Consider the following 26611-nt stretch of genomic DNA (forward strand, 5'->3'; position numbering starts at 1 on the left):
AACATCTGATTTAAGACATTGTCTTCGAAGCAAAGGAGTTACACTATCATTTCACATTTTGCATTTTTGGCTATTCATATGACTGATTCATCATCAAATCACGTCCCCATCGAAGGGGCACAAATGCAATCAGGTTTTGCATAAACCAGTAGGTTTTGGCTTGGTTGTTGTTTAATGCCACTCTCAGCAGTATATATTTCCAGATGTACATATATACATATATATGATCACAAATAGTGCAAACTCATGCTATTTCTTGAAAGATTTTATTAGCATTGTATGAAGTCCTCCCCATTAATCCATGTGACATTTGATAGAACAACACAATGCGTCACAAGACAAACAATAACTGATAGGACACATGGCCCAGCAGCAGCAGCTCATTGTCTGCAGGTTAGCTGAGGCACCATGATACTTCGTAGTGCCACTGATGATGACTACCAGTCTCATGGCCACGGGATCTTCATGTTTGATCCAAGTTAATCAGGCACAAGCTGACATCACAAGGCATAGACACGGACCTGTGTAACATGTCTGACTTTATTAAATGGAAACTGAATTCATAAACAATGAAGATGTACATTTACAATTGCATACACCAGGCGTATACACAAGTCTAAAAATAACTACCCCCCCCCCCAGCATATTTTGTACTTGCAGATTATGAAACTGATTTAGAGAGCAATTGGATATATTTAATCCTTACAGACATCTTTGTCAATCAGGACAAGTGGCTACTGTACAACTGCTTCTGTTGCCTTTGGTTTAGTTACCAGTATATTTTGGGGAAAACACTGCATTATGATTCAAAGTAAATTTCCCAGATGATGTGGTTGAGGAATATCTGTGTGGTAGTTTCAAGTGCACAACAGCATGATTCCAGTCCTTCCTGAACAAATTGTTTGATTCAAAATGGCAAGAGATATATAAATATATTTTTTTTATCCTGATCAGGCTATAGTGTATACAAATACAGGTATACAAAATTCATATCTAGCGACTAGTATGTAAATATCTCGCACAGTTATTTTCCAATGTAAAACAGTATCAAATAATGCCAGCTCTTAAACTCCAAAAACACCTGTATCACCAAAAACTTCAAGCCATAATTGGAAAGAAACCGCTAATTGCACACTACAAGTAATAACGAAATATATATACCAACGACCAAGATTGATAATGAAAAAGAATCCAAAGAAGTGGAAGGTTCGGGGCTGTATAGGTCTTGCTTAGTAAAATGAGACAATACAATACGCAGCATAGACGTTTTATGGGGAGTTTATTCAGAGAACCAATCATTCAGAAAATATTCGAACTTCATCTTCAGTAATGATGAGGAAAAGAACAACAAACCAAAGCAAGTGTGGATATTTGATACCTGTTTTCTTGCTCAATAAATACCTCGCTCTTTGAATATATACAAATGAGTTGCTGGGAAAAAAAAAATCAATGTTTTCACCACTGTATCCAAGCAAAGAAGAACCTGGGAGAGGACACACATGCACAGATTGTTACCTTAAAGGCTCCGGTATCCAGCTAAGTGTCTCAGCAAGGAATAGTGTTCATTATGTCCAAGATGAGGTCAATGAATTCAGTGCTCAAATTAGGGAGTGAAGTGAAACAAAAGAACATAGAGACAGGAAAGATAGAATCATACATTCGAGTAAGTTCTCAGAAACACACATTAGCAATCAGACAGATGGTGTCACGGATCACACGTTGGGTAAGGATCACACAGTTAAGTGGCCTCAGGCTGCAGTATGTACACCGAACTATTATGTCCAAAACTGTTTAAGTATTCTGCTTTGAGACCAGATGCCGTCGACATTAATCTTCTCTGAATTTATTTCACATGTGATGGCATATTTAAGTTCATAAATATTTAATACACATTATCTAGTTAGTTTCTCCGAGATATTTGATACTGACTGTACTACATACTACAACTCTGGCCTTGCAACAATTGCCTGCACTGCCCCATTTAAATGTTATATGTACAAAACAAATCTTCAACAGTAATAGGTAGTTTATGATTGATTATGATTGGTAACTTGGCATTAAACAAAGCATGTGTAGAACTACATCACTTCACACCATGGTATAAATCATGCTCCATTGTCCAGTGTTATACTGTTATTCTATTAGAAATACTGACATACTTTCTCACCAAAAGCTTCGTTTCCAAAGTTATGTCACAACTGCATTCATTGTTACCAACATGGCACAGAAATTCTCACCCTCATGCGACTGAATTCATTCATCTTTGAAATAAGTATCTGAGCAGATGTTCAGGAACATAACCTCACAGGATGGGCATGAGACAAATTTTTAGTCTGCAATTTCACCTGATCTCATCACTATTTGACATCCCTAGTTTACACTGAGGTGACGTACAACAGTGGTATATATGTTAATATACTGTAAATGCTTGTTTCAATAATAAGGGTCAGTTAGTGAGCATTCAGTCCTATGCCACTTTTACCAATATTCAAGCAATCTCACAACAGGGGTCACTAGAAATGGGCTTAGGTGTGACGAGCAAACACAATAACCACCAGGCTACCCTTCTGCCCCCAGTAATTAAAGAAACAGTAGAACTGAACATTGTTGCATTGTTGCATGGAAATATAATGAACTGGACAACCGAGGATGTACATAAATACACAGTTAACACAATTACAAGAATACAATGCCATGTTGATGATGCATTGACCTGTCACAACGTTTCACACCCATCAATATAACCTGCAGTCTCAATATGACGATGGACATTAATCTGTTCTTACTCAGCCATAACGTTCAGGAACACAGTGTGATTTCTTCACAAAGGACAAATACGCTGCAAGGAATTGTTTCATTCCTTAAAATACACATGGTTGGTGTTTACTGATAGAGTGAAAGCAAATTCATTGCTAAAACCTTTATTGAATTCTTCACTTTATAATCACCAATGAAACTGATAGAAAAATTGGCCAACTATCTCAATCTCATTGTATTTCATAACCATACACAACTGATTACAAAAACATGCTTCAACTTCAATATAACTGCTAACAAAGCAGCAACACAGTCTCATCTGAATAACAAACAGCATAACAGTATGATCCCCTGTTCATTGTTCATGCAACAAAAGGTAAAACAACATATACTACTCATCCATGTCATCATAACAAAACGGATCTTTACAACTTCAGGTCTGAATCATTTTATAAAAATTGAATAACAGGAAGAGCCATTTGAAGAACTCAGAATATATCCTTAAATAGCAGACAATACCAATCTGCTGGATTTCAGCAATTGTTTCCTCTTGATGCCCACTTACATTGACACCCTCAAATGACTTCGAAAAACATATAAGAATTATGATGAAACAACATAACACTGATGTACTCATGACTGGGATATTCAAACATCATGATTGATACCATACATGTTTCATATACATTTCTAATGCTAATGGGACTGAGAGTTGTCAACCAGCTCTGAGAGATGGGAAACTAACTTTTGTGTAATAAAGGCAACTACAGCTGCTACTTAATTCTGGCTGGGTATTACTCATGTATTTACCTGAACTGAAAAGTCAACTCCAGATAAGACAAACTTCAAAAAGATATTTACTTGATAAAAACAGTTTGTTGACGTGACGGGTGACTTAGATAAACGTGTTTATGATTTTAACCCGCCACAATATTCTAGGCCGGAGAATAATTGGTCTCAACAAAATTTCCATGTGGGGATTCAAAACCTGGGTTTTCAGCAAAGTCTGGCAAATCACTTCACCTTCAGTTTATTACACCTTGCTAAGGTTCGTCTGCGTTCATTATATCTGGAGTTTAAACAGCAGGATCTGGTGAGTCTGATAGAATTACATCAACATGATACACAGAAACATAGTGAACCCTTTACAGAGGGACACATAAATCATTAAATATGAATCCCCAATTCGTACATACACAATCAGAAGAATATATACACCCAAACTGGTTCACTCACTTTCATACAGACTTATAAAATCAGCTTTTTATTTTGAATGAGATTTTTATGATCTATAGCTCATCTTTGAGTATAGTATATCTGTTGCTTGAGGGGGCAAGCTTTCTAAATGTTGATTCCGGGGGCGATGTTGGTTTTTTAATTGGTGGTACTCCACCACTAACTGTTTCCTTTGGTACATGTTTTGTATCTCCAGGCTGTTCCTGAAAACAAATCACACAAAAATTAGTCCCGGGAACCCATGAAGTGTGTAAATCAACAAAAAAAAAAAAAAAAAAAAAAAAAAAAACATGTCGAATTTGTCAGCTAAATGTCAAATGTCAGATTCCTACTGCACAATTACCTTTGTGGAATCATCTGTCATTGACAAATAGACGGTAAAGTGAATTCTTCCTGAGTAAGCATACAGGGGAAACAACTCCTATGTATACTCACATTAACAATCTGGGCTGGTGTAGCCTCTGTGGGGTCGGGCCCATGGTGAAATTCTCGGTGAAGTTTCCCAGAATGAAGATCTTCAATGAACTTTTTAAGAAGGCCTGGCTTGCTATAAACAAAAGGTTTCAAGAATAAAACAACACAACCAGCAGCACAAAAGGAGAATGTAATGTTACATTGCTGATAGACAGCAGACGAAGAACACAAGCTTTCCATTATCCATATATTTCCAATTATTATATTCAGTTTATACTAAAGAAAAGAAACATGGACCCTGTTCCTATCAGGAAACCTAACACTAGTGCAAAAGACAAGTTGTATTACATCACAAGTAGTGACTTTATCTGCCTTTTCGTATTCGGAACAGTTCATGCAACAACAAAGTCACCTGTTTTTAATGATTTGAATTTTACATTAATTACATTTCAAAGACAGGTAAATATGTCTTTGAGATGCTGTACCATGACTAATGTCAAATGATGCTTAGCAATATTCCATCTATAAGATCGCAGCCTCAATAAAAAGTCAAGTACTGACTGCACATTTCACCGATTGAAATTCTTAAAAAGATCTGTTGTCATCAAGTTTCACTACAAGAACTGAGCTATTAGGATGCCAAACAAGCTATTAGGAGAGCCTATTATATCCCATATTCTCTACTGAGGTGAAATACACGTGACTTAAAGGACATGATTTCCGGCATCCTATACCCATTAAATGGACACATATAGTAACATGTCCACTGTGACACAGATAAAGTCAAAATACTTTTTTGGAGAAATTTCGACTGACTGGGTTATGGTATCATTTGCAATTTAATTACTACAACCATATGATGATCGTGATACACAATACAATGACAGTAACTGAATTAGGTACAACAATATGATGATCATGACACACAATACAATGACGGTCATTGAATTAGGTACAACAACGTGATGATTGTGATAAACAACACAATGAGAGTCATTGAATTAGGTACAATATCACAACATAGTATAAATAACAAGATATAAGCGTCTGGGATGACTAAATTTGTCCAGGACCCTTGAAAAAAAATGAGTATGAGTCTCAGGGAACCTCAAATACTGGCCTCAAGGTAAATCCCTGATATACACTGAATAGTTCAGTCCTACAAAGGATGAAGTATTTGGAATCTGTACGTACTCTAAATCCTTATTTACATCATGGGGGAAGAGGTACATGTGCCTGAAGCTGTCTATGGCAAGGACAGGCAGATCACTCATGGTCTTGCCAATATGGTGGAGAGGGTGGGTGAATTTACTCCCATCAGCAGTCAGGAAATTAACGTTTGCTGAAAAACAAATCAGTGTCATGTGACTCCAGTAACAAAGTTTTAAGTTATAAAAGCACCAGAAAACATCACAAACACCAAATAATTTTCGACAACATTTACATGACAGTATATGATGGATGCTTGCCGTCACCATGCAAGCACAGTGAGTGAGTGAGTGAGTGAGTGAGTGAGTGAGTGAGTGAGTGAGTGAGTGAGTGAGTTAGTTTAGTTTTATGCCGCACTCAGCAATATCCCAGCCATATTGCGACAGTCTGTAAATAATCAAGTCTGGACCAGACAATCCAGTGATCAACAACATGAGCATCAATCCGCGCAATTGGGAACCAATGACATGTGTCAATCAAGTCTGAGAGTCTGACCATCCGATCCCGTTAGTCGCTCTTACGACAAGCATAGTCGCCTTTTATGGCAAGAATGGGTTGCTGAAGGCCTTTACTACCCCGGGAACTTCACCAGTCCCATCCAAGCAAGAAACTAGACAACTGAATAATCAAGAATGCAATGAAACTGGCATCTGAAACTAGACAAGCAGATAAGTAACCGTGTAGATAATAACCTTTCTCATGCAATAGCTGTGTAGAAACTTCATGAGTAAACTTTTCCACCACAGCATGGTCATCAGGGTTATGGAAGAGTATCAGGAATGGTAAACCCTCCTCTGTTAATTCCTGACAAAGAAAATCATACATAGTCACAAAACAGACTCAATAAAAAGCAAACTTACTGAAACTTACTAAACTCAATTTAACGAAGCAGGTCAAACTGTCTGATCAAGATATCTGTTAAGCTCTTACTACCAATACTGCTGTAAGGGATTCGTTTTCTTCCCCAGAATGCCTAGAAGTAAAAACTTTGTGAACAGCATTCTTATTGTCCCATCATCAAATCATATAGATGACGTTTATCTGACTAGGTCAGCAGTTTTGAAGTTACAAACCTCTGCATTTTCAAAAGTAATCTCTCTGACCAGGGGCACGCACTTGTCCTGGACCCACACTTTCAGATTATCAAAATCAGTCAGGCTTCCCATGAACATCATGTCTTGTTTGCCAGTCTGAAGGGACAAGAAAACAGTTATTAAGCATTATTCCACAGTCTCAGCATCATGGGTGTCAACTTAAGAAAAAGTCCTCACAGATCATCAGTCAGACAGGTCCAATTCATAAAGAGAGAAAGAGTGACAGAGGTAGTCAAGAGTGACAACAGGCACACATAATTCAGCAGCTTGCTAAGCAGCCAGGGCTTACATGCACAAAGCAATCTTAGCGCTACAACTATCTTAAGCCCATTTTGGAGAGTGGGAATTACAATAATTGTAGCACTAAGATCGCTTTGTGCAAGTGGGCCCAGGATGCCAGTAGTCTCCATGGTGACAACCAACATCTGGGATGTGTTCAGGTGAGGAGTTTCTTTTGAACCTGGAAACAGGTCAGACAGAAACACACTAAAGTGGGCTCAACGACTATGAAAAGTGGGCTCAAACAATTTGCAACTCACAAACATGAAATATTCTTCACAAAATGAGGAAAGCTTCACCTAGACAATATTGGGACAGGGGATGTAAGTATGAAGAGGGGCATCTGGGGAATCAAGAATCATACAATGTACATAGCTGTAGACTTACCTCTGTTGTTTGTACTTTGAATCTGGATTTGGTTTCTTTTCTTAAATTAATTTTCCACTAAAGAGTGTAACAAACGACCCTTTAATATACTTATGGGTTGGGTTTACACCTTCACACAGGTACACAGTATCAACTTGGTTAGTTTTGCAATTGTTTATGTGGGTATTTAACTGTAAAAGTATCTCAGAATACTCACACCAGGCGGTCTGAACACAACACGGTCGCCAGAAGTCCTCTCAGCCTCAGATGCTGGACTGCAAAAAATAACATGAACCATGTCTAACTTGTCTGCTCTCTCAGGTTTAATGATAAATGAAGCAGTAATTTTTTTTTGTAAAGCAGTGTTTCACAAGACACCAATGATGCCTACAGTGGACATACACATCCGACTGGTCCTATCTCCTGGTGATGGAATATTCTTCGAAGTCCTGCCTTTTTTCAGTTCAGTGGGTCCCAGTTCAGTATGCAGGACTGCACAATTGTCTGTACCACCAAAACCTATTCTGCCTTAGACCACGTTGTCACCAACTAATAAAGACCATACACTATTATGTTTCAGTGGCGTGGAGATGCACCCTTCACCAGACCAAATCCACATATCCTCCTCAAAACCACTGTGTCCCTTTCCACTACAGACAAGGAACTCACCATGGGCCCCTCATTTCAGAGCCCACTGACCCCAACCTTTCACACAGATATTACTAACACCACAGAAGTTCAACTTAACAGAACATGGCTAAAAGCCTGTAAGAATTTCAGGACAATTTTCTCTACTGACTTACCCAAACAGTGCATGAAATTTGCAGTCATCTCTAAAGGAACTTGCCACTCTGGCAAATGTTTTGTATGTGTCAGAGTTCTTAGCCTCGAAGTAGCCCACAATGTGTCTCTTTTTGTTCTGAAACAGATTATTCACATGATTAATACACTGACACAGTGACAGTCGGTTGAAACATCAATAACAATATTAGAACTAAAAAGTATCACAGTATGTCAATATATTGCTTAGTATTACAAATGTAAACGCATGTATCACCACTTTTTGAAAGCACAAAATATTTGGAAACATCTCTCAAAGAAAATACATACATACATATTCACTTTCCCTGAAGAATATATGGAATGTTTTGGGTAATACAAGCAACTCCATACACTCGATAAAAGACAAATTACACTTAGTTCAAAGTTTACATTTGTGTTGTCAGTAACTCCTCTTGGAAAGGAGCTACTTACATTTAGTTCCTCTAAGGATTCAATGTCTGTGTGCTCCTCTGCAGGGTCGGTCAACTGATCCTTGATGAACTGAGCCAGTGAATCTGCAGACCTCTGACCCCTATATTCTTTCTTCACTACTTCACCATTACGGAAAAGTTTTAAAGTTGGATATTTGTTGATTCTATATGTTTGAGCAATATTCGCTGAAAACAAAACACAAAACAATACATTATTTGCCAGAAAAACATAATCATGGTTTTGATGGAAAAAGTTTGAGTAATTGAACAGGATTTGAAAACTCTTCAAAGAACATGCAGTGATAGAACCTACTAGAGAAGTCATGACATGCTTACATCATGCATCAACACATATCATGATCAATGATGATGGACAGGGGGGTAGGCCTGAGTTCAATTTCCCCACGTGGGTACTGTGTATGAAGCCTATTTCTTCTGTCCCCTACCATGATATTGCTGGAACATAACTAAAACCTATACTCGCTCATATACCAAGATCCTCAAGTCATTCATGATACAACATTTATCATGTTTCTGAATTGAATTGCTCTTTTCTTAGATTTTCCTATCACATTAGTAACAGCTAATAATGAGATGTAGCTTCCAATTTGTTTCAGTCATACTTGCACTTCTGATGAATTGAAGTTTGTTTTGACACACTTAGCACTCAGATCTAGCAAGTATCAATTATTGTAAAATATGGTAAATAATTTTTTTTATGAAAATCAAGACAGAATTAACATATGACTCACCAAATAAGTCCTCATTTATTACTGGTGAGTGATTGAGTGAGTGAGTTAAGTTTAACACTGCTTTTAGCAATATTCCATCAATATTAAAGCAGTGAACATCAGAAATCGGCTTTACACCTTGTACCCACAAGGTGAATGGGGAAATGAACCCGAGTCTTTGACATGAAGACCACTAGACTACCCCACCACCCCTTATTTGTTGCTAACCATGCTAACACAGTGCATAGTTCAACCAGTAATACTCCATCTGATCACAACTGGTCAGTGTGAACAATATTGCTGGGTATACACAATTTGTTAACTACTTGATCCAGTCAATATGTCTAACTAACAAATGCTCAACTCACTTTCACGATCACAGTCTACTTTTCCAAAAACAACCCTGCCAGGCATCTGAAACAGAAATCCCACAGGAAGGTTAAAGTTAATTTGTAAATCTCCCTGTATATACCCTGATCACACTGGAGACTACCCTCAGACAGGGAACCCTAGATATATGAAAGCAAAAAAAGTTTAAAATCTGAAACATATTTACACACATTGCTCATGCTGAAAAGATGAAATCTTGTGAAAGCTGTACACATGCTTTATCAAGCTGTATATAAGGACCTAAAAAGGAAGTAGGTGGAATGTAACTTGATACAAGCAGGAAGGAATTGTTAACATGGTTAATGTTTACTTATTATTGTTGACTTGTATCTTCACAGGAACAGTCATAACCTTTTTAATGAAGCAATGAATAGTTCATACATAGTTCTGGGCTAATTTGCAGGGACAAGGACGAGCAAAGCTGACTCATATAGAAAGTTTCTAAGGGTCTGAAGGGTAGGACCAATAGGTATCCTCCCAAAACACAGATCTGTAAAAAGACGTTTTTGTGGTTGGATGCATCTGTGATTTTAGTCTATTTATAGTGAAAACGTACCAAAGCATTTTCACTTTAAACAGAAATATAAATCAAATGAAGTGAAATTATGATTGTGAATCTTCATAATTTAACTCTCCAACTAAACATTTAAATCTAAAAATTTTATTCATCTTAGGACAAAGATTGTCTAATAAACAATCATAGATTCAAATTCCTGTTACTGGTTTGTATTACAAGGCGTTTGAACAGTGGAACAAATTCATTTGTGATGAGCATTAACTTAGGCCAGCCCTGCTTGTTCTCGGGGTTTCATTTTGCATTATCCTGTATGATCGGGGAGTGAACCAGACCTTTCACTAATAAGGGGTGACTAGAATGGCCTACTTAATTAGAGTGTTATTTTCACCTGTTTTTCATAAGGCTTATGTTACGGGTGTAAACTATCTAATGCCAACTTTACTATGTTTACTGCCAAATACACATTGTGTAAACCTTGAAAAATCACATATACTCTAGTGGGGTGCAAATACTTAAATCATGTATGACATCGTTATAAATGAAACCTCATCATTAAAGCTACTCATTTCCACATTGAATTACCTTAAATCAACCTTTTTGACAACACTGCACAATTCTCTCCCGCAAACAAAATTTCAACCAATCAGAGGGGCGCACCATCTTGGTGTATTGTAGGGTATACCTATGTGGGTCACTGTACATTTCTGAGGGAAGATTATTTTGTTTATAGGTTTGTCTAAACCTGTAATCGTGACAACTGTTTTGAAAAATGAATGCTTTATGTTTACACAAACTATTGTCATTTAATCAATGTCACTTGCCTTGCGTATTCTCCAAGATACAACTTATTTTCATAGACGATTCTGTCAAATCCCATGTTGTAACTTAGAGTTCAACACAATGGTGTTCGATTGTATTTGGCACTAAATGGGGGGACCAGCGGAAATCTGTGCACGGTGACACCATCACCTGACACTTGGGAGTAATTGATGGCAACACAACAACTCAGGAGGTCTTCGTTTACATTGAGAAATTAGCAAATTTATGAGGTTGTTACACACTTCATATACAACAACAAACTGAGAATCCTCCCTCACATGATATCACTGCAGTGCTCTGGCGACAGTTATGTAACCTGTCTGTGAATTCTTTGGCGGGTGAGAGTGAAGCAGACGACTTTGGGGAAACTTTTAATTGCTCAGTATTAATTAACCACACGTTTTTCAAGAATGAACTTGGTGTTCCGCGTAAGACTAACCACAAGTCTTTCATTTGTAACGATTATAATAGTAAAAAAAAAGAAAAGGTTATTTGTGTGCTACTTACAGGAAATGCCTCCCTCACTTTGTTAGATGCTTCTTCAAACACAGGTGTCAACATCTGACTGAATCGGCACCTGCAATGAAATCTGAATCACATAAAACACATGAAATAGGAATACTCTACAAATTGCAATGACATGAACCAATGAAATATCAAGATGGGGGACAAACTCTTGAGATTTCCATAATCACTATGTCTAGCAGACTTCAATCATGTGACAGTCCACAATCAATTGTAATGCAATTGTACTCTTCACTAATTCTTCATTCTCCTCACCAGTTTTACTAAATCTAACAAGAAATCAGACAGTACTCATGTAACAAAACAAATTAAAACATTGAACAAATGAAGTTATACACAAAGCAAAGCAAGTATCATATTACCAGCTAATAATCTGCTGCCTCTTCAAAGAGTCACCAGTAAATTATGCTGAGAGAGATTCAGGGAGGCATTGGTAGGTTTACACACTGACAGACAGTTTATTGTAATTTCATCTCATACAGTTGATATGGCCATTACACTAATAGATACAACATCCATACCTGTGACGAGCCAACTTTTACCAAGTCATGAGACACTCACAGAAACATTACCACATTTTAATATAACATGTACCTGATAACATTACAAACTATGTGTTACCAAGGATCTAACAAGTAACATACAAGAAAGATTTCCTCTTTCAAGAATATAATAGCAGATTTTGTCAAAAACGCAGGTCAACATGGCCCAAACATCTCATTTTCTCCACTGTGTCAGCAAATTCATCAAACCAGATGACTCAGTTTTCACAGTATGTCAATAATTGAACTCTTTCCATAAAATATATCAGTGTTCACCATACAATTCACATCTGTCAGTGAACAGACTGTTACATCTGCTTAGGTGTTATTCAGCATCAAAACAAGCCATTCCCTTTCACACATTTTTTTCACTGTCACTGACACACTATTTCAATAAATCAGAACATATATTGCTGCCTGACTCACTGACTGACTCTGTTTGGTTTTACACCACTTTTAGCAATATTCCAGGAACATCACGGCAGGGGACACCAGAAATGGGCTTCACACATTGTACCTATGTGGTTATTCTAATCCAGGTCACTGGCATGACGAGCCAACATTTTAACCACTAGGCTACCCTACAGTCCCCAGAATATTTGGAACCATTTGTATTAACCTTGACAGTGCATTTCATGCATATGCAACATACATTTGATAAGTAAGAAAGGTGAGTAAGCACACTATAAGGAGCACATCTGGTCAAAAGACGCAGTGCTCCTTCCATCAAACAGTTTTGAATAAATCCTAAGTTGTATCATAATCCTCTAGACCCGTGAAGGTCCCGGGGTAGAAAAGGCCTTCAGCAACCCATGCTTGCCATAAAAGGCGACTATGCTTGTGGTAAGAGGCGACTAACGGGATCGTGTGGTCAGGCTTGCTGACATGGTTGACACGTGTCATTGGTTCCCAATTGCGCAGATCGATGCTCATGTTGTTGATCACTGGATTGTCTGGTCCAGACTCGATTTTTTACAGACCGCCACCATATAGCTGGAATATTGCTGAGTGCGGCGTAAAACTAAACTCACTCACTCATAATCCTCTACTTCAATACCTTTATCTAAATCTGAAATGAAAACATGACACCTGAAACCCTATTATTTACAGACTGGAGGGCCAAGAACAAGATAGAATTGGAAATACATCCAATAATGTATCATTTTGTCTCCATGACAAGAGTTGCATGTAATTGACAAGATTTTCATTGTACTTCTCTGTAAAGTCTAATATCAGCCCAACCACCTGTTATTGTCAACACCTGCTGCATCAATATTCCATCATGAATTCACTGACAGCCTTATCAGCTGGATACAATGTCAGCTTCTGCGACAATGGGTTCCACACTAACAAGCCAGTATCTTCTTAAACATCTCTCAGATATTCATAACTGAGAGGGCAATATGGCATTTCATTAAGTTGCATTCTGCTGTGTAGCAAATCTAAAACTACAGACAACTGATCTGAGTGGAGAGTGGGTGACAGTTTGTTCAAATGCAAAAGGTGGGCAGACTTTGGAAAAGGTCACGCACTTGTTCATACATTCAGGGTTACTTTAACTTTGTCCTGTACTCCTTCCTTCATTGCACTATTGTATTTCTTCTTTCCTGGTCATGCTATCATTGACATACTTGTCACCTTACAACAATTATATCAACATGAGTGAGTAAGTTTAGTTTTATGCCACACTCAGCAATATTACAACAATATGGCAACAGTCAGTAAATAAATGAGTCTGGACCAATCAAATGATCAATACCATGAGCATCGACCTACGTAAATGGGATACCATGACATGTGTCAACAAAGTGAACCTGACCAACTTATCCCGCCAGTCGCCTCAAAATACATGCATGGGTGACTGAAGGCCAATATTGTAACCTGGACCTTCACAAGTCAAAATCAACATGAACTGGGAACATTTAAATTCAAACTGGCAGAACCCAGCCAACAGCATATATGCTGGAAGCTGTAATCAACAAAATATGAAAAACAACCACACTAGAGTTAATCACTTGTTCAATGTTAGATTTGGGTGAAATTTTGAATGAGTCCAAATTGATGAAAAGAATGTTTCTGGACCCCCTCCAATGTTAAATAGATGGGCAGATGTAAAATAGAGGGGGGTCCTCACTGAATTTGATGAGTCAAAACACTCCAAAACCCTCTCTTGAGCCAACACTGCTTGTTTGAGCAAATACACTATAACTCAGCTCACGTGTGGTATACTTTACTGTTTACATCATGGTATATAATATCTTCCTTGAGTGATTTATTTTGAAATAACGTCATTGATGTTAATGAAACGTAACTACTTCCTAATACGTACCAGTCAGCATAGAAATTCACAAACACTATTTCATGTGTGCCTGAAAAACAATACATAAAGTGACCTTTATACCAAGAATACCATACAATATCTAAAAAGCAATGTATCTGAATATATTTACCTCACAAATGATACACCATTGCTCAACTATGATGATAAACCCCTCTATTTCATTTCCAAGAGGCAGGTTTTAGAAGTCATACTGTATACAGATCTCACTTGCCTGACTAGTTCAGACATGCTGAATAAACATAAGTTTGGAGGAGTCATATGATTATCATATCCTTAAATATCACAAATACATGTTCTCTATACACTTAACTTTTACTACACTACAACTACAAATCTGAGACCATTTTCAATTAGAAAAGAAAATATCAAACATGTTCCTATTCGTAAAAGCATGAACTGTTCTTGCAGAAACCACCATTTAGACTAATTAAAATGAATTCATTTTATAAGTGCATTCTGCTCTTCTGTACAATTACATTTTACATACAAATGTGCATCAATAGTGACTGCCATGACTAAAGAATGAACCATGCTAAGTAGTGCACAACGTCAGGACACTGAGGAGGAAGGTTGCCACTTGACATGATGTAACTATGGTTACTCACCTAAAATACTATTGACATTGCCGTCATTGAGGGGCTGGACCTCTGTCTTGACAACACTCACCAGCTGGAAAATACACATGCTAACATTAACACATACTCAAGGTTGGAATCTGGACAGAAATTTCATGGAAAAATGCATTCCAGCTATTATTGTATCAAACAAGAAGCCATTTTGAAACTGTTATATACTTTGACAAAATATGGAAAAAAAATTCAAAATAAGTGGTTAAGTTGATTGACGATGATCTTCTCAACAAAATTTCATATTAATAAAAATGAAACAAAAGTGATATAGTGATGCCTTAATGTTGCATATGTGACTTGTACCTTTCAGTCAACAGAACGAACAATAAGACAAGGATTTGGAACATGTTTACTTCAATGTAGGTATGTAATCATGGTGACGACTTTGCACTTTTAAAATTACAGGTGTGACTTGTTTAAATGTGATTTGTAGTGCAGTAATTTGTATTCAGAAAACACTGAAACAGCCAATGCATACATACAAACAATCAATATTAAATATGTCTAACACAAACATTTAGTACATAAAATGCCAAAATATCTCTGGAAGAGAAAGAAATTTGAGCAGGAATATGCTTAAGACAAACTACATTTTGACAGTATCATGCTATCAAGTTTAGGAGAAATATTTACAATGTTTACGAAATTATTTTCCATCATCACAATGTTAAAATAACCTCAGAAAGACATTTTGAAACACAGTCACTATCTAGACTAATACACTGAGATGAGTTTGATGGGTAATGAATATGAATATTTATACATGGGTACTTGAAGTTCAAACTTTGCAGATTCTGATACCAACAGCATGCGATGAAAAAAAGCCCAAACTAAATCTGAGTTCAAACAAATCACTCATTTCATGAAAGTGGTTTCAACAGCTATGCTGCACTGCGCCTATGCGTACACGCAGCGTTTAGGTTCACGTGGCTTGAATCTTGAAGGTGAGCAGTAACAACACAGAGAGTGATGCCTGCAAGCATTATCTCTGTGGTCAAAGTTGGAGAACAAGAGGTGTTTCTAGTGATTACAAGCATCTTGGGTCTGAAGCAATAAAAATACACTGGTCCTATGCTTGGTTGCAGGTTTGTAAACCAAGTATTCTAAAAAGTGTAAGCACTAGAAATACTAATGTCATTGACAGAAAATGCTTAGCTTGAAAACTGAAATGTTTTAATGTCTATCGAAACAGAAAACTATCTTGATTGTGACAAACAGTCTCTGTCACAGACAAAACTCAATGTCTGTTTTATTGACATGCATGTGTCTGCCTGTATGTCTGCTAATGTCGATACGCAATACACATCTTCAATCATTGACCATGAACAATTTGAACTTAACACCTATCAGTAGGGGACCAAAACTCCCATCGCCTGACACCCAGGAAAAGTCAGTTTACATTTAAGGCAATCAAATTACGATATCTTACTTGTCTGTGGGCTACTAGATAATTTCTGCTTATGGCTTCAAACAGCAACTAAACTTGGATTTCATTTCATATCTGCTCAAAATGAAGCTATAAATTTCACAATGATAACGAAGTCGAGTTATCTTTTTTTTTGTTACTTATCACTTCTCAATAAATAGTCCACTAAACATTAACATCAAGTGCAATGCTGAATTATTCTTTTATAATTACATCATGATTGCATCACAAAATTAGGGAAAGTGGAAGATAAGTCAGGACAAGTCACTTTAAGAATCTTAAAGTAACTTGCCCTGAGGCAAGTGGCTTTTTAAAAGAATTTTGAACCCCTGCTATCAAGCTATAAAATTCTTCCATTTATGGCTCATGCACCTGAGCTCTGTCTCTGTCAAATTATGCAATTACACAGGCAGGCTCATACACATGCTATGTTATTATGTCTGCGAATTGCAAACAAACTGCATCCATTTTTCTCAGATGACTGGACTGGCTCGAACACAGTGCAAACTAAGAATAGTAAGATTGTCAATTTCAAGTCCTGATTGTGCTTGGACAGTTTCCAGTCATGCAGTAGTTCACCATCTCAGTATCTGTTGATTGGATCAAACACAAACGCAGAGAACATGTATTCACTAAACCCAACATCTCTATATACATTCTTTATGAATAGCAACTAGTGGTGCACCGATCTATCAAATAATTGGTTTATTGATAGGTTGACAAACTTCGATAATCAACTGAAAGAAATCCAATCGACATCATTGTTTACTATCTTCAAAAATAACATAAATGATTGGTGTTCATGCAAGATTTATAAATACTTCCAAGTAGGCTTGCGATCGCTACCCTAGTCAAGTTTTCTTATAGCTTGTCGAGGGAGCTGGGGTTTTACTGTTGTGCAGTTAGTGGCTTGCAGTATAATAACAGTTTTGGCAGGGATACATATATTATTAAGATCCATGTTTAATTACATGTTTGAATATGCAAACATTGATAAATGTTTCATAAATGTAATATATTACAAAAAGATGGTTCTAAAAACAATGAATACTCCTGAGAATACAACAATTGATCGAAACATGCAATTTGATGGGCTGGTCAGACGGTCAATAAAATGCCTGCTTTCCTGCACATGTCAGCTTCAAGAAAACATGTTCTGTTTGCAAGAGGCTCAATTCTTGTCGAATTCACAAAAAAAAATTGGAAATGGATTGCTTTATTAATATTTGTCACATCTACTCTTAGATGTAAAGCCATCCTATTCAGAATTCTGCATCAGATGACATGCAGATCTTGTGTACAAAGTTTCTCTAATTTCGCACACAAAAATAATTGACCTACGCATTGTTTAACATACGTCATATTTGGGATAACCCTTCCTTTGTAAAGTACAAACTCTAGTACTTTTTTGGGTTGAGTTGAACCCGCACCCTAAGAGTCAGGCACCTAATCGCCAGCACACAAAGTCAGCTGTCTAGCCCGTTCAGCCACCGTGACTTCAACACATTGTTTAGCTGTAAAAATGGTGTTCTTGAAAACATTTGTAGCCAAATACTCTCTGATTTTCCTTTTGTCAATATGTATTTTAATCCATTTCCATGAAGAATGGGTTACGATCTTGTGTCACATCATGTATCTTTTTTTTAAGTGATCATATAGCAGTCGACTTATCAGCTGTATGGTGTCATGTTCATAAATCCATACCTGTAGTCCATCGTTTGTCAATAACTGCTCGACAGAAGACATTGATAATAGATTATGGTTTTAAAGGTTGATTCCCAACACTAATATCACCTTCTTCTATTGTATATGAAGTGACATTCTGCTATGGATTCCTGTACAAATGTCACTCTTGCTTGACAACGGCATATTAATCCATACCGAAACACAGCATCTTATACAATAAAAGAAGTTGTTATCCATGAAGAATCTTACTTTCTTATTACTCACCATACTAAAATACCAATCATACAGATTAACTCTACATAAACACAAAAAGCCCTCAGCATATCAGCAAATAAACCAGCAATGATAGACTTTGTTATACTCAAGTGCACGCCCACCCACTCTGACTGAGTTCGGTCTCCCGGGTGCCTTGTTTCGAAGGAAGTAAACCCAAATACAAAATATTGCACATTTGATTCGCGATTGTATGCTTATGATTTTGTTAATTTGTGTTTTCACAATCAGCAATGTATATTATATGTCATGAATAAGTGATAAGCATGTTTTAATTATCTTTGTTTTGGGGGGTTCCATGTGACCTTTAAATATCATGGATTTAATATAACAAACGTGACTGAGTTAAGTTTTACAGCACAGCAATATCACATTGAGTGACACCTAAAATAAGCTTCACTCATTGTACCCATGTTGGGAGTCGAACCTGGGTCTTTGACATGATGGGTGAACACATTAACCACAAGGCCAACCCAATGCCCCTAAGAAACATGACGTAATCACTTGTGTTGAATCATTTTATAAAGGATGTGTTTTGAAAAGTAAAGCAAAAAAGCTGCTTCAAATCCACTGACAGAACTCGAGGGGACTTGGTAAAATGACATGATATTTTCCATTTTACATATCTCACTTTGATAAATAACAGATGTACTCCAAGTACAAAACACTTTATTTATTCAAGTCAAGTGGCCACAAGTAACACACTGATTTCATGATAATAATGAAATAACATGGTTCAGGAGCTTGTAAGAACACTCACTGAAAAAAAGCACTTACATTCTTACATTCAAACTTTTATCATATTCTTAACAGCAGGCATGTATCTATGCTCCATAACACACTTGATCACAATATGTCATACCATTCACTGTTGTTCACAGTCAATTATCATTCATAGCTGAGAATCAATTACCCGCTAAGAATCAATTGATTACAAGTGCTGATAACTGACATTCCCCACTCAAATCTCCATCATCGAAGCCTGCACTACTTGATGCCAATAACCAACTGACAATGTTCAGTTATGGGATTTTGCAAATGTGTCCTGATGACAATCCAAGACCCAGGATAATCTCATCAATAATCAGCACAGAGTTCACAAGTACCAACACTTATACTTTAAGTGAAAGTATGGTCCCACTGTATAAACCTATTGGCAAACAAGGACAAGTTGAGCACTGATCTAACAACTGACCCATGTACAAGTGCAGCCCACTGGTGCTTGCCATTGTGAGCGAAGGGGCCCCAGGCAGCAATCAAAGTAATCGCCACAGGCCCAGCGCTGATTGTTATTGCATCAGACTGGCAGTTTAAAAAATCTGCAAGTCCTTGTGGCCATGAGTAAATTTCACAACTGGAATCTTTCCCTTGTTTTTCCCCTTTTAACAACATTCAGGAATCATCCATGATCCATCATGTTACGATAACTTAGTTTCACTTCCTGGTATTTCAGCCCTTTGCACTAAAAATTCCACTCCGAACCACAGACTTTGCCAACTGATTTTGTAAAAACAGCAAGAAAATGTGACCAGTGCAGTCTATTTTGGTTTTATTGGTTTGCCTATAACAAAATGGGCCTACAGATTTCATATTGGGCCTGTAGATTTTAAAACCTACAGGCAGCAGCAGGCCCTGCTGTATTGCAAACACTGGCCCCAGGTTATATTACCGACTTGCTATACCAATAATGTGAGAGTCTTATAAGCAAAGTGTGTGCATCGACTATGGCTGCAATGAATGCACTATGTGGCGAATACCATACAAATACTGGGTAATGAATACGATTAATTAGTCATGAATACAACATTGTAGTTAAGTGATTCATGCACAATATGGAACCCCATACTGACAGTTAATTGGTCACAGTAATAACCAGTGGTCTGACATGACATTGAAATTTAGTATGTAATAGACTAAGAGACTTTGCAAACTAACATGACTTGCAATACTGCAAATCTAGTACACATTCCATTCTTGCGTATCTCACTTTGAAAAAGGACATTAGGCAATCTACCCCTGAACCAAGGATCTGAGAACATACTATTGATCTGACATGACATTGAAATTTAGAATGTAACAGACTAACAGACTTCACAAACTAACATGACTTGCAACACTGTAAAACTAGTACACATTCCATTCTTGCATACCTCACTTTGAAAAAGGACATTAGGCCTCAAGTAGAACAAACTTTATTAAAACAAAATGTAAATATTCATTCATATTAAGTTCTGGTAATCATGAATAACAAACTGAATTCATAAAGGGCTATGGTTCGATTCACCAAATATGCGTGTGTATCGTAACAGCCTCAGCATCCATGCATGGAAACAATTTCATGACCATGCAGCGCACATGCACTACCATACTTCTGCTCTCCCTTTCACAAACCAAATAGATTTCCTCACTGCAATACACTGCCATCTTCTCGTAAATGAGTTCTCTGCTCAGGTCCAACTTATCCTTATTTGCTAGAATTTGTGTCTCACAACCATCATTTCCATTGTTAAAGCTTCGTAAAGAACTAAATAAATTTAGTAATATCCACTTTTTAACGATGAAACAAAATCACAGAATTACAAAATTAACACACATCTGCTCATCCAAACGTAGGATAGCTGTTTGCCCTTGTGGGCAATGTCACCATACCAGTTCATTTGTTGTCAGATACTCAAAATTAATCATGGATCATATTGGTTGTACAGATAAATGACAAATGTCGACGTCACATGTATGACACAAGCATAAGTTAACTCAAAATGACACTTGGTCCAGAACAGATATACAGAGACTACTTTCATTACCACCATTCAGGTAGTGACTAGCCTAATGCCAGGGGCACTAATAACCCCAAATGGACAGTTCAATATATATTCAACGGAAAGTCCCTGAGGCAAATCTACACTATGTTTGAACTTCCTGAGATTCGACAGAGAGTGATAGCTTTTCTCAGGAACCTGGCACATCAAGAGATGACAGGGAGAGCTTATTAAGTTTACAATGACATATTTCATCATCTGGCCAAACCCTTCCTTCATCCAAAGGGTCAGAATTTAACATTTCATCCGAATCTCTTGAAATGAAAATCATTCATACTTCAGAAAGTAACTAAAATAAACACCACAAACATTTGACTTAAACATTCACGACAAATTTTAGCAATTTCTTTGATCATGCCTGCATTGATTCTACAATGAAGGAAATCAGAAAGGTATGAGTCAAGGTCAAACATATCCATGAATTAACAAAACAGACCAGCTTTCATTCTGAACTGTCAAAATGTGGGCCTATGGACTGCAGAAATATGGACTAAAGTCTAAATAAGGTATCATAGTAGACAAACTACTTCCTTGCAATACACATATCGTATTCGGATGCTTCCAATTTCACTAATAATTTAAAAGAAAAGCACATGGTTTTGTACTCTGATCATTAATATATTCATAAGTATCATCTCAGAACAGTCAATGACACATGCAAAATCATGGACCATTTTGGAGGCAATCTACCTCTGAACCAAGCATCTGAGAACATACTATTGACAAAAAACATCACTTGTTAATGTAATGAGCAAGATTGGCCACACAGTGCCTACTGAACCTTTCAAACACAAACGGATTCCTGGAGGCTGGTTTTGGTAGCATCTGAATCAAAATTGGTAAAAAATATTTAACTTTTAATTTTAGGGTTATGGCAAAGAGATCCTGATTTCATACGTAGTTTGTACACAGCCATAAATTCATGGATGCTTATTTCACTGTAATCTGTTGTCAAAACAACACTTATTTATTGGATATTAGTTTATTTTAAATTCTTGATCAACCTCAGCAGAGTAATGTCTGGTGTGTTGCATTGTAAAAATCACTATGTTCATCCTGTTTCTTTTGTTATGTATAGACCTACAATCAACACATGAAGTGACTTGATCCGTAAATCCAATTCACAACAGATGAAACTATATATTACCAATGAACCAGAACAGATGAACTTTGTAACAGTGAAACAAAATCAATATTCGATCTCCATGAAGGCAACATGTGGCCTACACTTGCTGACAGAAAACGTCAAGCCAGTAAAGTGAGATCCACAGCAAAATATTACACATTCTCTTAAGTTTGAAACATAAGGAAAGAGATGTTGTTGAAAGAATACCCTGGTTTATTACGTGAAAATCACTGTTTGAGGCCTAAAAAGTACCGACAGATAATTTACAAAAGTTCCAAACATCATAACTTCACATGAATTTACCATTTGCAGGATTTTGAAAGAGGCAGTCTATCGTTTTTACATTGAAACAATGTAATTGGAAACACAATATACATTTATAGCCTAAATATGTTGAAACCTCATAAAACTGAATTTGAAATGCAAAAAAATAATAAATAATAAACAAATCCTATAAAAAAATCTACTGTGTCAATAAGTACTGTTATGGGACTGAACATGAAAACAGTAAATGAAAATTAGTGAGTGAGTGAGTGAGTTTAGTTTTACGCCGCTTTTAGCAATATTCCAGCAATATTGCGGTGGGGGACACCAGAAAATGGGCTTCACACATTGTACCCATGTGGGGAATCGAATGCGGGTCTTTGGCGTGACGAGCTAACACTTTAACCACTAGGCTTCCCCACCGCCCCAAATGAAAATTAAGTGAAACAGAGTGAGTGAGTACATGAGTAAGTTTAGTTTTACCTAGGCTACCCCACCACCCCCAAGTGAAACAGAAGAGGTCACACAAAGCCATAGTTAACTCCTACCCTGCCTTAATCTTCCAAATCTTCATAAATAACTGAATCAGTATTTATGACCACAGTTCTGACTCAGTAAGCTTTTATTGCCAATATGATCACATGGTAAAAGGTTCTGGACTAGGAGTGAGGCAGCAGCTGGCTAAACTCACAGTCTTAAAATGAAGTACCCATCTTTAAGCTGCATTTTCTTGAAGACTAATTTTCCATATGGCATTAATGATACCAATATACTTTTCTTTTTAACAAGCAGATCAGCCTTATTTTTTCTGTTCTGTAGTCCTATATTTGGACAGATCTCATAAAGTTCAAATCGTACCAGTAGAATGTCTTCACATGCAGGGCATGCAGCATTGCATACCCAACTACTGTTTGTAAAAAATGCAGCAGATTTGCTGATGGTCCTAAAGAAGAACAAAATACATCAGGCCCAGTGGCCGAATGCATATTTCACAAGGACTTTGACTGAACTTGTTACATGTGACAGTTGCTTGTGGTTTATAAATTTTACATTTGTTAATAATTTCAATGCCAATTATAAAAAATGTTAACTCCGAAATATGTCTTTAATTTGTATGTGTCCTGTGAATTTTCAGTCGGTCAGACAGACATCTGAAACGTACAGGACCAAATGTCCTGCTACTGAACACTGCCCAACTGATAATATTACCTTCCACTCCATTTCAATAAGTGTTTTCAAAAACACCCAAGCATGAAGGGCAAATAGTGTCATGCGCCCTTGATACAAATACAAATGCTATTGAAATATAAGAACATGAGTGCATGGTCATATTTGCACAGGCACATATGTACCATACTGGATATATGTGATAAATTATTGACGCTACAGGTTGCTGTAGACAGATATCTAGGAATAGGATAACTTATCACCAATAACATAGGTATCACTCATTAAAAAAAATGAAAAATGAACTCAACATTTAGCCTTATATGGAAGAGATGATAATTTGAAAACACTATCACAATAATGAACATTATTTTCAAAATACTACATATAGAACCATGAACTTCAAAGTGCAAGTATTCATTATTTACTTGGTGATAAATTCAAAGAGGAAATGAACAATCATCCATCAATAAATGCTTCTGATAAGAGAACCAAATTATCCAATTCACATTAATAAACTTTATAAAGTTGGAAAAAGTATTTGCAACATGAAAAACCAGTCATTGAAGTAGGACATGCATAGGTAACAGAATGTCACGTTTTAGTCAGTTTGTTGACAGAGCGACAGGAGCAGATTTCGCGCGTGTGATCAATCAAATGCAAAATTTACTTACCCATGCAAATAGGATGCACAAGAAGTGCGTTGACTGTCTTCGTATCAACGATTTCATCGTTGCAATTATCGGCTGCAGACGTAAATACCCACACACCGGTAACCAGATGCTTTCAACACCTGAGTACAAACAAATATGGCTGAGTGTGTGCGTGTAATCTCGCGCAGATACTATATTCCACATGACAGAATCCGTTAAACGAGAACCTTCTCAAAGCGCGAAATTTGAAATTATGCGTTGACAAGCTGCTGTCGACATTGAAGATCTGGGAATGAAAACAATGCATTTCTAATGTTTATCTCGCAACAGATCTACGTTTTCGTTTATCTGTCTTTATGCGTTGCTATTAACTTATATTTGAAAGTCGACCACGGGAACATAGAAATGTTTGGTGCATGAAGTACCTCTATACAGATCAGATATTGAAAAACAATGTTTGGGATTGGTTTCATTACTTGCATTGTGCTGAGTGACTGTTTCAGCTACCTGTGTCTTAGTTACTTCCTGTAGCCAGTTTAAGGTTGAAGATTTGGGGCAGCGAATACAATTTTATCTGTAAGCAAAGACACAGATTCAGAATTGGCACGTTCAAATTATTTCTTCACCATTTCTAAACCATTATTCTACCAGGCATAATTTAAGTCTTCTAGTCTCCCTGATTCTACATACAAGCCTGAGCCAGAGAAATAAACCACGTTGATGTGCCCAAATAAAGACTGTACTGGAATATGAAGTAAATTCTAATGTCTGTGCCATAAAACGTTAAATCAACAGTCAGTGTCAAAGTCAATACTGACATATTTAAGTGCAATAAATGCAACTGTAATACACTTGAAGATAAATACTTTACTATCCCTCCAGTACTATCACATGTGCCCGTCGCGAACACCATTTAATCTACTATTTTTTAATCATCCAAAACATCACTAGACATCATGTGATATATCTGGACAGAAACCTGCCCGTTGAATGTATAATATAAGTATTAATATGGTATAATATTTGTCCCATCTGTCTTCCTGCTATAAGGACCTGTGAAGGTCCCGGGGTAGAATAGGCCTTCAGCAACACATGCTTGCCATAAAAGGCGACTATGCTTGTCGTAAGTCATCGGTTCCCAATTGCGCAGATCGATGCTCATGTTGTTGATCACTGGATTGTCTGGTCCAGACTCGATTATTTACAGACCGGCGCCATATAGGTTGAATATTGCTGAGTGTGGCGTAAAACCAAACTCACTCACTCACTTCCTGCTGTAGGGGCGGTGGGGTAGCCCAGTGGTTTGTGACGCCAAAGACCCTGGTTCGATTCCCCACATGGATATAATGTGTGAAACCCATTTCTGGTGTCCCGCGCCGTGATATTGCTGGAACATTGCTTAGAGCTAAACTCATTCACTCATGATTTCCTGCATTGTACTCTTAACCATTTCGCATCTGAGTAAACGTCACGTCTTTCAGTTGTTATGTGGGACTCGTTGAAGTAATTCACTTTGTCACTCCATGTGTGTGTCTTCCTCCTCCAAGCCCTGAAGTGCCCCGATCAACCTGACGGATACCATACGACCTAGTCTCTCGTACACAACCTGAAGCAAATATATCCAATAAAACCCACGTAGGTCTAGAAAACACGGCAATCTAGATTTCCTTAGCTTCAATGAAAATGAAGAAAGTCTCAGGGCTCCATTTCGTTTTATTACTCTGATTTTATTTTACAATGAACTATTTTTCAGGAAAATATGTTCATTCAGAGACTAGTTCTCAGTCTATGTACGGCCCGATACCGTCCCCAACGAAAAAGGGCAAACAGTACCGAGCGCTGTTGTAATTCAAGCTTTAACTCATTACATATTTCAAATATTGAACAATTATACCTTTTGAAGTTTATTTCATTATAGAAACACTCATCCATCTTACACTCAAAACACCCATTCTTTCGCTCCCTTCATTGTGATGTTGTAAGTTGGTGATACGTGATATTATCTCTATGGATGCATTGTGTATTTTACGTTTTAAATTGTTTTATTCAGCCTTTTGTTGTCTCACACACCTTTAGGCCTGGTACCTGTTTATGA

At 37.2% G+C, this 26611-nt stretch overlaps 1 protein-coding gene across 2 annotated transcripts; it reads right to left on the minus strand.

Annotated features, from left to right (window-relative positions):
* Positions 1–250: 250 nt before the first annotated feature.
* On the minus strand, positions 251–24697 carry LOC137298715 (endoplasmic reticulum resident protein 44-like). 2 transcript variants are annotated; one of them, XR_010957763.1, is made up of 14 exons: positions 24538–24697; positions 15079–15142; positions 14462–14501; positions 11573–11642; positions 9708–9753; positions 8610–8794; positions 8159–8274; positions 7573–7630; positions 6690–6806; positions 6309–6420; positions 5602–5749; positions 4429–4540; positions 1484–4196; positions 251–626 (listed from the first exon to the last, which is right to left on the minus strand). XR_010957763.1 is itself a non-coding variant. In XM_067830994.1 (13 exons), the coding sequence occupies exons 1-13, from the start codon at positions 24592–24594 to the stop codon at positions 4047–4049; spliced, it is 1275 nt and encodes a 424-aa protein (XP_067687095.1). In that variant the 5' UTR covers positions 24595–24686; the 3' UTR covers positions 251–4046. The 2 variants fall into 2 exon arrangements, 1 of the variants encoding a protein (XP_067687095.1); XM_067830994.1 differs by having other exon boundaries at positions 251–4196; positions 24538–24686.
* Positions 24698–26611: the final 1914 nt, after the last annotated feature.

Source organism: Haliotis asinina, chromosome 10 (assembly GCF_037392515.1).
Source record: "Haliotis asinina isolate JCU_RB_2024 chromosome 10, JCU_Hal_asi_v2, whole genome shotgun sequence".
Taxonomy (NCBI): Eukaryota; Metazoa; Mollusca; class Gastropoda; order Lepetellida; family Haliotidae; genus Haliotis; species Haliotis asinina.